This window comes from Phaethon lepturus, unplaced genomic scaffold, assembly GCF_000687285.1.
Source record: "Phaethon lepturus isolate BGI_N335 unplaced genomic scaffold, ASM68728v1 scaffold17726, whole genome shotgun sequence".
Lineage (NCBI taxonomy): Eukaryota > Metazoa > Chordata > Aves > Phaethontiformes > Phaethontidae > Phaethon > Phaethon lepturus.
Window position 1 is genome coordinate 23197 of NW_010548454.1, and position 13348 is coordinate 36544.

A 13348-nucleotide genomic window follows, 5' to 3' on the forward strand; every position below is an offset into this window, starting at 1 on the left:
TAAATTTTTGATGATGGTATGAAATCATCGATGTTAGCTTTGCAGGTTGATACTAAACTATTATATGTACCTTGTTCCACAACCGATTTCTCTAACATATTCTGTACCAATTCATCCTCATCAGGCACTTCTAATGTCTTCCTATTTGTGATTTCTATTAAATCATTACTTTTGTGGCTTACTTTAAAATGCATTTCTTGTTTTATATTCTTTGAAGAAAGTTCTAATAAATTATTTTCATTCATCTCACTAAACTTTGGATTACTGACACTTGATTTTTTTCTGCCTGAATGAGCTACAATGCAATACTCAGATTTATTTGATTTGTTCTGTATTTCCTCACTGTAGGAAAACTGTCCTATTGTCTTCTCCTGAACTTCTTTCTCGGAAACCAAGGTGACACTTTCAACTACTGCTTTCTTTTGTCTAACACGCCTTGGCCCAGGGGTAGGAGGCCTGTAAAAGCGAGGCCTGATATTATCCTCAGGTGCATTGTTCACATCTAGATCTGCAAAATTGTTCCTCTTATAGATACTACAACCAGCAATTTTTAAATCAGACTCTGATTCTTTGTCTGACACTTCTGCATTGAATTGCTGTAATAAATCTCCCTCTTCTTTACTGTGGCTCTTCAAAAACAGAGCATCTTTTGGTTTTATGTGTTCTGATACCTTTACATTGGATAAGCAGTCTTCCGCACGCATTGCAGAATTGCAAATGGTGGTATTTTTGTCATCAGAAAGGCCAGCACGACTTACAGTGGTTGTCCATTTAATGGTTTCTTCCTCTTTAATTTTGAATCGAACTTTCATTTCCACTGTGATACTGCCATCTTGATTAACGTGAACAGATTTCTCAATGTCATCTTCATACTGTGCCACAGATAAGTCTTCACCAGTAACTGACTGACTTCCTCCTATACTATTATGACTGTCAGGAACATAGGAAGAATCCGAGTTGTTATCATTTGAGTTATCATTGCTGGACCCTTTATCAGAAGAAACTGAGAATATCTGAGATCTTGAGCTAGAGCTCATTTCAGCTCTTGCTACCAATAATTACATTGAAAGAACCCGAATTAATTCAGTAGGTGGAAAGTAGAGCAGACAAATATCATGCATAAGGATCCAGATGGTGAGACAGCAGACAGGCAGCAAAGGAAGAAAAAAGAAGAAATGAGAAAAATTAGTACAAAAGAAGGTAATGAAGTGTGTTTATTTTACCCGAGTATTAGAAAGTAAAGAGAAAAACATGGATAATCTTGCTGTTCGTTTTGAGAAGTTGTTAGAGAGAGAAATATAACCAATTTTTAATAATCAAGCATTTAACTACTTTTCCATTTAATTTTATTTTGTAAGAGGTTCTTTCTAATGCCAAAACTATAGTTTTAGTTGAAGCTCCAAAGCCTAAAAAAGTACTAAATGCTCTTTTTTTTATATTTTTCAAGGGATTCACAGGCCCTTGCTTGTTTGGGCTTCAAGCTACCAGTTTACTTCACCTTCATGCCTCCTTAGCAATCATTAATGTATCATTTCCTATTAGTTATTACAGTTAGTGCTAAAATGTATCAGTCAAGGTGAACATATATCTACCTGTACTTAATCCAACAATCTACAACATATGAGTAATTACTGTGAGTAGTGTCACTGACACGTGAATGAAGGGTTCAGATCCAATCCTCTGGATTGACCTTCTACAGAGAAGTAAACATTAAAGCACTTGAATTTCTTATAAAATCTGCATTTAAATCATGACATTCTGAGATGTCATGGATTTTTTGTCAAGGATACTTTATCCTACAGTACTGTAGACAATGGCGTAAAACTCAGTAAAGCCAATGAGAATACTTCCAAGCTTCAATGAATTTTGAATATGGTCCAATATGTGTTTGCACACACATTAAATATTCCCAAGATATGTTTTGATTACTCTGTAATAACTTGGGCTTTTAAAAAAATTATATCTCATCTCTCTCTCTAGAAGTTGTCACTGAAAAGGTGAGAGATAAAAGAACTGAGATAAAAATAAAGTTTTGCTGTCTTCCAAGAAGTTCTGTATGTGCGAGGGAAACAGTGCATGTACACCCACACACAAACATCCGCTACTGACACCTAAATATATAGGAGCCACCATGTAATAGAAAGTTTTCACTTGCAGAAAGGTATTTTTTAAAAAGTAATATTAACTTATCTACATTGCTTCAATTTAAGCTTTTTTTTTTCTTTAGTGAGTCACAAATGGTCTCATATCAAGAATTTCACAGTTAACATATTACTATTATAGATATGTGTCTATAATTTCAGGCAGACTGCCTTGCAGGTTTCCCAGGCATATGCTTTACCATGAACTGAATCAGAAATAAAAGTTTGTACTAACTCCTCTAACACAGACCAGACCTTATGCTTCCCAAAGTAAAAATCTCACCTTCTCTGACTCAGGAAATGGAATTGGAACAAAGTGCCTGCAATTTGATTTCTCAGGCTCTCACATCATCAGCGATGTCTCCTACACAGGGTACTTTTTTTTTTATTTTCTCAGGTTAAAGACAAAAAGAGAGGTGGTTTTTTTCTCTCTTTTTCTGTAATTGCTCTTAACTAAGGATTAGAAGAGGGAGCTTATCAGATTCTCAGCTACTCACATTTTCTACCATTGCAAGGCTCAGTCTCTGGCTCAAAGCAAAATTTGGGTAGGACTTTTTGTTTCTGCAGAACTTTCATTCTCAAAATGTTCCTATTCATTCTTTCTTGACTCATTAGTTATGCTCTGCAAACAGCTCTCAAGCTGTGGAAGTCAAAGAACATGAAGGTTGAGAAAAAAATCAAATTAATAGTTTGATTGGGTACATAATAAACTGTGAGGGCTGTGGAAGAAACTCCTTGAAGTAAATGGAAGCCAAGTGTCATGTATCAATGTGCTCTATGACACAGTCAAGATTATCATGGAAAGTCTCAGTACTGAAAAAATTACAGTGTTCCCTGGGCCCTCCAGTACAGGACGCAGCTGTATCAAGAGTCCAAGGTATCTCTGAATTAAACAAATTTCCCCCTGGATGGTACCTCTGCCCTGCAGTGTGCTCTAATGCCCAGGTTTCCCACACGATATAAAGCTCTGGTACCACAGAATTTTGCTCCCCTCAACCTCAGGCTATTCAGCCAGCCTGGCTTCTCTCCAACAGTTCCTCATGTTCTTGGTCATCCACTGGACACTCTTACCGACCTTGTCAGTGGCACAACTCCGTGAGTAATCAAAGGGAAAGCACATATTTGTGTATCTTTTCCCAAATCTATCCAAAAAACATATACCATGGCCACGAGGATATAGGAAAGGATGACACTCTGTTTAGACAAAAGCAGCTTCAAAACCACAACGAGTTTGTGAGTGGATGGGAGCTATAATGTTTTTCCCGTTTATGTGGAGCGTGAGACATGGGAAAAAATGAAAGCCATGGCAATGACAATGTCAAACCTCCACTTGCTAAGGTAAATTCTGAAAACTGCACAAAAGTTTTGCTCAAGAAATTCCATCAGTTAAGAGCCTGAAGTAACCTGTGGTTTCTCTTTTACCACTGCCATTACTGTGACACCAAAAAATTAGTAACAATTACAATCAAGTGCATTAAAATAAAATATACTTATAGATTTGCATCCATGTTCTAAATAAGTGTGTCTGAAAGAAAACATGCATACTAGCTGAGTACGTAGCAGAAACTTACCTTTTAATATTTTTAAAAGAACATTAACACTTTGATCTTCCTTATGCTTATAGAGGAGTCAGAGCAGATATAAAGAGTTTCAACTGGCCTTTTTGAATATCCTTGATCCTAGTAAGATTGTCATGGTTTATGTCTTATGCTGAGAGATAAACCAATTAATAAAATACAAATTAATTCAAAGAACTTACTGTTTTCACTTTCTGATTTGGCATTTGCTTTTGGGTACACACGATTTGCAATTCCAAGCAATTTAGCAGGCCGTGAATACCCAAGAGAATCATAATTGCTTGGCTTAAAAGGCTCTCTCCCCGCTGCGACTAGAGCTCCAGAGCACAATATCAGGGCCTGAAGATTAGGAACCTGGGGAAAAAAAAAAATGACATTAAATTCTCTGCCTTAGTAATCACAAAAAATAATGTAAAAGATTTATCCTTCTCATGCTTTAATATCTTCACTTCTTAGTCTCTATATTAGTTTGCAGCAGGCTATTAAATATGTATCACAGCATGGAATTAATTTTTCAATTCCTATAAGGCAATTCCTATCTCTGTGAGGGTATGTCTGTTATATAAATACATTAGAAAAAGACTTCAAGAAGCAACTTGGATCTAGATCAAAATTTTCTTATAATTTAAGTGTTTGCATATGTAATTTTGTTTCATCGTTGCACAGTGATTTTTCATAGCCATGAAATAAGGATATGCATTTGGAGGTAGGTATACATATGAACACATATTTGGAGGAAGAAAGGGGAACTTCAGAATACACCACAAGTACTTGACCTGTACTGCCAGAGGAATAGGACAGAATGACAGGACTATATACGCTGGAAAAGACCTCTGGAGGTCATGTAGTCTAATCCTCTGCTCAAAGCAGGTCTGACAGGATCAAGGTACTCAGAGCCTTGTCTAACGGTTTTGAGTGTATACTCCAAAATATATTGCAAGATAAGGCTTACAAACAGCACTTATGACTTATGACTTATAGGTGATGTGGACAGTTTTCCAGCCTAATCCAGAATTTCACCAAATAGAGGGTAAACATAAGATTTCCCTTGAACTCTTGGAGCTCTGCATGGAATTCTCTTTCCAGCTACCTGTTAGGTATAATCACAAGTGCTTTTCTGTGGTTAAACAACCACAGATAAAACACTAAGTGAGATAAAATTATATAAAACAGCATGTGAGATGAAAATCGGGATTATTGATGCTGCACCATCTGGGTTTAGAGGTCCAGAACCTGGTCCATGGTTTGAAAATTCAGCACATCGGATCTTACACAAGGCCAATATCTCAAGCTTACAATCGATAAAATCACCTTTCTAATTAAAAATAATCTAGAAGAAATGCTAGAAAAATTGTCAGCGCTCATCTTTATTCTCACCTTTCTGCCATCAGTGGTATACAGTTTCACGACTGGATATTGCATTAACTCGCTCATATAATCTAGAAAGGCCCCAAAGGTTTGTGTATTTTTCTTTCCCAGAACTACAGTGCGCCTGAGTCTTACATCCCCATTTTTGAAAACAAGCATGTTTTTGGGAGTTGTTATTTTGTTTTCTCGATGGCCAAATCCATCTTCATTCTTCCTTGCTAATTGCACAGCTCGAAGACGAGCGCTGACAGGCCTACTGATCAGCCAGGGCAGCGGCTTTTTGCTGGCCTGTTCCAGGTTGATGGGCTTCATTTTCCTCTGATGGGAGCAAATATAAGATTTTCCATCTTCAAGATCCTCCAAATTGGTGATGCTGTGTCTCCCTTTTGGTGTACTAATGTTCCTTACTCCAAAAGGTAACGGGACCCTTTTGGATAAACTATCCAGCAAGGCATCAAACGTTTTGTAAGACCGGTTATTAATGACCATTTTGATCCCATTAAACTGAGGATCTCCACTTTTATAAAAACAGATCCGTTTTGCCACAACGGGTTCAGTAACATTGAAATGGCGCGTGGATAAACTCTGTTCGCTCTCGGAGGAGTTTGGCTGATTCACCGAGTAACTAGTTGAAGGTGTTTCACTCATTTTGACAGCAATCTGGAAAAAAGAGGAGACGGAGGTAAAATTTTTCTTACGTCACCTAACAATACGGTCTTCATTTTGAAAGGTGCAGAAAGAGAATTTACAAGAAACAAACAGCAGTAAGTTGTGCCAAAAATCATTGGGCTTAAATGGAACCAAGCCGTTATCTCTAAATTCCACAAAGACTCCAGTACTGTCGGATTAAGTCAGCATAGCTCTACTTGCAAATATTCCCAAAACTCTCCAATGTAATTTCAAATCTCTTATCATTTTGGTATAAGAGACCTTTCCTTAGAAGAAGGTACTTTATCAGTCCAGAATGATAATTAGGTGTTTTCTTTCTTGAGGATAAAGCTAATGACAACATTTCATATTTAAGATATTAGCAAAACCCTTATTAGGAGGGAGCCTAACACATGTGCCTACGCATGAGCCATATTCAGTCCAAAATAACAAAACAAAGACAATACAATTAATTCTGATCTCATATATTAGTTTTATACCAGGGCAAATCCATTGAAGTCAGACAACTGACTCCTGATTTACTACACTGTAAACAATACCAGAATAAGGCCCGAGACGTGTTTTAGACTTAAGTTGCATCATACATTGACAAATCATTTGCTTTTCCATTATAATTTTTATATTTCACAATACATAAAACACTACAATATTTGCATTTATACTGAGGGAAAAATTACTGATCAAATAAAACTTTTTTTAGTAAGAGAAAAGTCTTTAAAACCTTTGTAAAAACACAAAAAATTCATGTATTCTTCAGTAGAAGTAGTCTTTAAACTGAAACATTTAAATGCCAGTCTTCTAAACAACAGATTATTTCTGACAACTATATGGATAGACTCCATGCTTGAAAATAGAGCACTCTCACTACAATCTTTCCATTTAAATCCAATCTACATACAGATACTGTAATGGCAACCTTTTAAATTAATAAATTCACTTTATCTAAATGATTGGCTTGCTTTGACTGGAACACAGTATAGAAATGGTTAGTCAACTAATCAGTCTCAGGGAATTAGTGGAGTTTTACTGAAAAGCTGTATAGCAGTCTCAGGAAATATGTTTGTCATCAAAATAATATAAATAAAATTTTTTGCCAATGTAACCTTGATGTAGCTGCCATATTGACTAATGGAACAGTGTCTTCTGGCTACTACATATTTTTCTTAAAGAAGCTTTGGAAAACAATATTTTGACGATTTTACTACCACATACGTCAGTTCTGAAACTGGTAAGAGAATGTTGCTATTTTTCAACCCAGTCAAGGTTCAAATAAAGTCAGATTTGACAAGATTTTATCTTTTAATGGAAAAACCTTTAAAGCATGTTATGGGAATTACTATAGCAAGAACCCCTTGCTGCTAGCCAGTCTAGGAACAAGGGGAGGAGTTCATTGCAGTGTTAAACCCTATAACCTGGCCCAAAGGGCCCAGGGGTGGAGATTGTAATGGAAATACCTTTAAACTGCTCTAACCCATGATTTGAGTTGCATGTTATAGGAACTGCTATAGCAGGAACCACCTTGAACCAGTGGAGGACAAGCCTTACACGAAGCAATGCAAGTGCAGCAGTGACCTGACCTGAGCTGGCCTTGATGCCCAGTAGCTCCAAGCAACACCCCACCTCGCCTGTCCTGAGTGGCCACCATAACAGATGGAGCCCAAAGTTATGGACTAAATTAACTCAATGGACATTTGTGGGCATTCGAAATACATTTTACAGGGATGATCCACAGACTAAGGGAATGATACCTCTGTATTATATCAATGTATTGGATAGTGTGAGACCTGACCATGACATAAATGGTATGGAATAAGAATGGAGAATGTGCTGGTTTTGACTGGGATAAGTTAATTTTCTTCGTAGTAGCTAGTACGGGGCTGTGTTTTGGATTTGTGCTGAAAACAGCGTTGATAACACAGGGATGTGTTTGTTATTGCTGAGCAGTGCTTACACAGGGTCAAGGCCTTTTCTGCTGCCCACACCGCCCCACCAGCGAGAAGGCTGGGGGTGTGCAAGAAGCTGGGAGGGGACACAGCCGGGACAGCTGACCCCACCTGACCAAAGGGATAATCCATACCATATGACGTCATGCTCAGCATATACAGCTGGGGAAGAAGAATGAAGGGGGGGACATTCAGAGTTATGGCGTCTGTCTTTCCAAGTAACCGTTACGTGTGAAGGAGCCCTGTTTTGCTGGAGATGGCTGAACATGGGGAGTGGTGAATGAATTCTGTGTTTTGTTTTGCTTGCACAGGCGCAGTTTTTGCTTTAACTGTTAAACTGCCTTTATCTCAACCCACAAGTTTTCTCACTTTTACAATTCTTTCCCCCATCCTGCTGGGCGGAGTGGGCATAGTGCTTGGTTGCTGGCTGGTATTAAACCAAGACAAATGATCAGAGCACAGGAAGAAAAGTCTCTTTTTAGTACATTATTTATGCTTTAAATTGTATTCACTCCAAGTGCTAAAACTGAAAAATAACCAAACAGGTCTGCACTAGAATAATGTACACAAAGATTGATTTAGGTAATCACAATTCCAATTAAAATTAAAAAAAATAATAATAATAATTTAAAAAAAAAACACTTGCAAGCGTTTAATTAAGGAATATGCAGGAAGAAGCTTTCAAGCTCGGCTGCTGCAACTTATACAACCCCGTCCATGATGGCTGGTGAAATGGCTTACTTTCTGTGGTAGGGAGGAGCTCCACTTCAACTGAAATCACTGAAAGCTGTAGTTGCCCATCTTTTTTGACACATCTATTCATTAGCTGCCCAAATTTTCATTACATTTCTAAACTGAGAGCTTGGCAGGTGAGTTAAGACTAGGGACACTATTTGAACCAGCCATTTTATGCTTCATGTGTTTATACTGAGATCCCTAGAGGAAATCCGTAAGGGCATTTTTATTGCAAGCTGCAACACAAACTTTCCTACTCTCTTTGCAGAGCAAATGTTCTGCTCCAACGAAAGCAACAATGACAGTAGTAAAGCTCTTGAGTGAACAGAATGTCATGTTAGCCCATTTAACTGGCAAAGAAGACTTGAGCTTGCTAACAGAGTCCAGTCCAGGATCTCTGGGGAAGGGAAGAAAACTGTTAAGTCATCATCAATAATGGCCAGAAATTAAGAGATGTAGCTCCTCAGCTACTCTGTATTACAACTTTTCATCCTTTATGAAAATGGAGTGGCGTGTCAACTAACTGCGTGATTATTCACTCTTAAAAAAGATAAAATAGGTGGATTTTCTCATGCAATTATTGATAATAACCACTTTTGAATTAGGATCTCAGAAGTTATTCTGGATATTTGTACTTGTGTAAAACATTCAGTTATGTAAGCATCAACATTTGGGAGAGAAACACAATACATTTTACATAAAGATAATTATTAGACTGAGTATTGACACTGTGGAAGTAACAAAATCCAAAACAGAGAATACACATAGAAAAAAAAAAGACAATTTTCATTATAAACATTAAATAATTTGAATTCACAAAAGTAACTAGGAAAAAGAAGTTTTCCTTAGCAAAACATAGAATGATGAAAGAGTTTTGGCAGAGAACTGATAGTTGCATAGCACACCATGTATGAGCACTTTCAAGTATTAATTGTGATAGTGGAAATTTCTTATACATCTTTCAGATATCGTATAATTGCATCTTACAAATAGCAAATATTTCAACAAATAAATAATCAACATATTGTAGAAGTTACTATTTCATACTACAGGTGATCACACTGTAGTAGTTTCATTTCATCTTAAACATAGTATCAATTTTCATACATAAATTATTTTATTCTAAAATTAAGAAATAGCTGATATTACATGATCCAGAATATCTATTAAGAAATTTTGGAAATTACATTGTTAAGAATTTTATTGTGCAAGAAAATAAAACAGAATTCAGAATTGAATCCCTTTGCCTATATTCTCATAAACAAAACCACTTATTCATGATTTATGCGCAAAGCTGCTAAATTTTATAAAGATACTAAGTGGAACACTTTAGTCTAAATATATAAGAATATGTCTAATGCTATATACCTGGTAAGCATTGCATATAACTTCATTGTACTCACCCACAGTCACATCCTATGTAAATAAAAGAGTAGATAGCTTATTTTCAGAGATTTATAAATTGTACATGTGATTTTCCATGCCATATGAAATGAACATCCTTAGTCTTATTCCAAGTGCGCTCAGCTGAAAAAACATCATAATCCATTTGCTTAAGCTCAGCTAATGTTAATCACCAGACCAGGTTCACCTCAGGTAGCCATTTTTCAGAGCAGAGTGTCTAACATCTCATTCAGCAAGCCCTCTCATATTATTTTAAACTCTATTTACCTTTGAAATATTTAATTTATATACTTTTCTGTTTACTGAGATTGCTCAAGAGACTCACAGGACCACATAAAACAAAAATGTGGGTGGGGAACATAAGTCATCTAATCTATCTTCTTGTCAGTGTAGGGTTATCCTCCAAACTAAATATTTTAGTGATACAAATTTTAATTAAGTTAAAATGCAGCTTCTACCATTTACCTTCTGAGACTATTTATTAACTATCTCCTGGCATTAATTCTTGCTTTTGTTTAATCATTTGGTCAAGATGATCCTCTTTGTGCTAAAGATTCTCCCATATTTCCTCTGTTCGGATATCACAGTGAAAATAGTTCCACAGTTGCTTTCACAACACTGAAAAAAACCTGACAGTATGACAAATGGAGTTTTGTCATCCATGAGGCATTCTTCATTTCACCATTTTGGAAAAAGGGCAATGCAGAGCTTATAAATGTGTGTGAATACAGTTTATGAAGAAAAAGGATTATTACATCTAGCTGTAGTTTAATTATACCACCGAATGTGGGGTTTTTTTCTTTTTCCATTGGAAATACTATGTCCCTGGATGGTAACTGTTCCATCTAATTGCTACCAGATGCATAATCTGATTTAGAGCTTCTTTGCTTAATCAGGATTACAGCAAGCTCTCAAGACTAGCTGCGTAGAACAGTAACAAAAACACTGCTCAGTAGACGCTACCACTGCATGCCACAATGAGTTTTTAACTATTTTCCTTAGCAGACAATTCAATGTTTGTAGAAGTTTTAAAATACCGCTTCAGTTCCACTTTCATAAGATGCATAGGCACAAACATTAAATGATAGTTTTTCACAGATATTTTGCTATAAACATTGCTTTCTTAAATATTATACTAATATAATTAAGGTCCTTAATCTATCTTAGCTAATGTTCTGCTTATATTCCAGTCTGTATCCTGTTGTTTACACTTGTTCAGAAGATGAACAAGTGCAAATCCTATGCGTTATTCTGATGTCTTATAACTTAACCATTTATACAGGAACTTCTCTAGAGTTGATTTTCTTTTAAGTGCAGGATTTAAATATCATTGCTACCCTCATTAGCTTTCCAGTGCATGCAAAGCTACTTTCAATAACCAGCTAATCCATCAGTAGCTTCCGTGTACCACTAGAATTTGAGACCCAAGAGATAATATTTCTGGGTCCTGGTGAAGATGATAAACAAGTGTCACCATTTGATGGTGTGAATGCCCCTGAATTCTCTAAGACTTCAAAAGGCTTACAAAGCTTCTGTCCAAATGTATGTATCCTAAAAGCTCCACTGCATTCCTTCTTGTACTACAAATACTCCATATATTCCAAAAAAGATAGAAGAAATCAACAACTTTATAGTAAAGATAGCATCAGTAAGAACTATGTGTAATTCAGACTCAAATCTAACAAGCCACAAAAAATTGTCACAGGCCTACAGCAATCAATACTGACACAAAAACACTTTTCATCCATTCCTGTGGCAGCTTGACTGACATCCATGGAACTACTAAAATGATGTGATAAGAATTTAGCCTTAATATTTGGAGAACAGTTGTTCTTTTTTATTAAACCACAAAGAAAAATTGGGGAATATAAAATTAGTCCAGAAAATTTAAGAAGGCAAAATCAGAGCACATGAGAAAACATATCAGTGATTAAAATTGTAATTGCAAGCAGGAGTACAATTTTCTGGGTTGCTGCCATTCTCACTTTTAAATTACATGCCTCTTTATCTCCAGAACATCTTCAGTTCTCAGTTCTGATACTAAACATTACATTTAACCTGTATGATATCCCTCTTGGTCCTATTATTTGGTAAGGGTTATTGACTGGTCAATAAGTGAAATTATGACCATATCACTGTGAGGCAGTCACTAACTTCAGTTCTTGTCTCTCCTTGAAATGAAAAGAGAAAAGCTCTTGTTTGGCTCTTTGTGAATGCAGTGACAGACTAACTACAAAGGACCTACTCTAATGACCACAGGCATCAGTGGCAGTTTTTCTTTCAATTCCAAAGGGTGTCCTCTAGGAAGACAGTGGCATAGAGATGGCCATTTGACGGTCCAGTGCGGGCAGTTAGCCTACAACACCATTCTATACAGCAAAAGACCTTAGCACCCTAAGCAAATACTTAGCCTGCAGTCCCTGTGCTGAACCAAAGCTCAAGTAGAAGTTTTCAGTCAAGAGAAAGTTTCTAACTGACTCCAAAATCCTTTGTATCAGCCCAGAAAAGTACACCATTAAAATAATTGTAGAAAAGATTTTTATCAATTTAATCAATCTTTCTGATTTTGATTAATTATTCCTCCTTTTCTGTGGGCTTCACTTTAGTAACTGAACTGATTAAATGCTGCAAGTACCTAAATATAACCGAACACTTCCCATCTCATTCTATGAGTCTTCAGTGTTTCTCAAGATCCGCATCATATCTAGGAAACTGATGCCCAAGAAAGAAAAAATATGTTAGCAATTACATTATCAAGTTTGCTGATATATTCTTTTTTCCTTAGTAGATAATCAGCATCCCATGTTTAGAAACGTAAGCAGCCTTTTCTGCAGCATTTTCCTGAGTCAGAGCAGGGTCAGAACTGTGTGCGATGTGGCCCTCCCTGCCTGGCAATCCTATGGCCCTTGAATGACACCCTTTGTTTAAGTCATTTGTTTAAGTCTTTGTTTAAGAGCCATATGGAACTGCAGTTAACGCTTGAGTATTTTTATCATTCAAGAATGAGTCACTTCTGCAAAATGGACAGTTGCCACACCAGTTAACTATTACTGTTGACCTCATGCCCCAAGAAAAAGCTGATAATGTGCCTTTTATTTCCAAGTTCCTTCAACCTCTTATACCTCTGCTTTTATTTTTAATTGGACTGCTCAGTAAGGTATGGAACTAGGAAACTGCTATCAAGCTAAAAAGGAAATTATCACATTACAAGCGGGGGCCTGGGTCAAGTTCCCTTCAGCGTGCCCAGCCTGTTTACATCCTTTCCAGTAAAGCCTTCCAAAAAATGTGCCACTATTAACATGTTACTACTGATAAGATTTTGAGCCATTGCATTACAACAACATTTTAGTGTTTGATAAATACATGAAGAATACATGAACTTATCAAGTTAATCCCCACAGACTTTTATCATTAAATTCAGCAACATAGATTTGATAACCAACAGTTGGGGATGCAGAATGAGAAAAAAGAAAAAAATATGCCTCTGGGGAAGAAAACAAAACAAAACTAG

General features: G+C 36.5%; 1 protein-coding gene across 1 annotated transcript in view; it reads right to left on the minus strand.

Annotated features, from left to right (window-relative positions):
• Window positions 1-5734, minus strand: part of RP1 (retinitis pigmentosa 1 (autosomal dominant)) — a gene marked incomplete at its 3' end in the record, with an annotated part of 10191 nt that extends 4457 nt beyond the window's left edge. Inside the window, exons 1-4 of the mRNA XM_010289977.1 lie at window positions 5326-5734; window positions 5096-5289; window positions 3901-4072; window positions 251-1048 (exon numbers count right to left, since the gene is read on the minus strand). Coding sequence (XP_010288279.1) covers window positions 251-1048; window positions 3901-4072; window positions 5096-5289; window positions 5326-5734 — 1573 coding nt within the window. The remainder of the gene's footprint in view (window positions 1-250; window positions 1049-3900; window positions 4073-5095; window positions 5290-5325) is intronic.
• Window positions 5735-13348: the final 7614 nt, after the last annotated feature.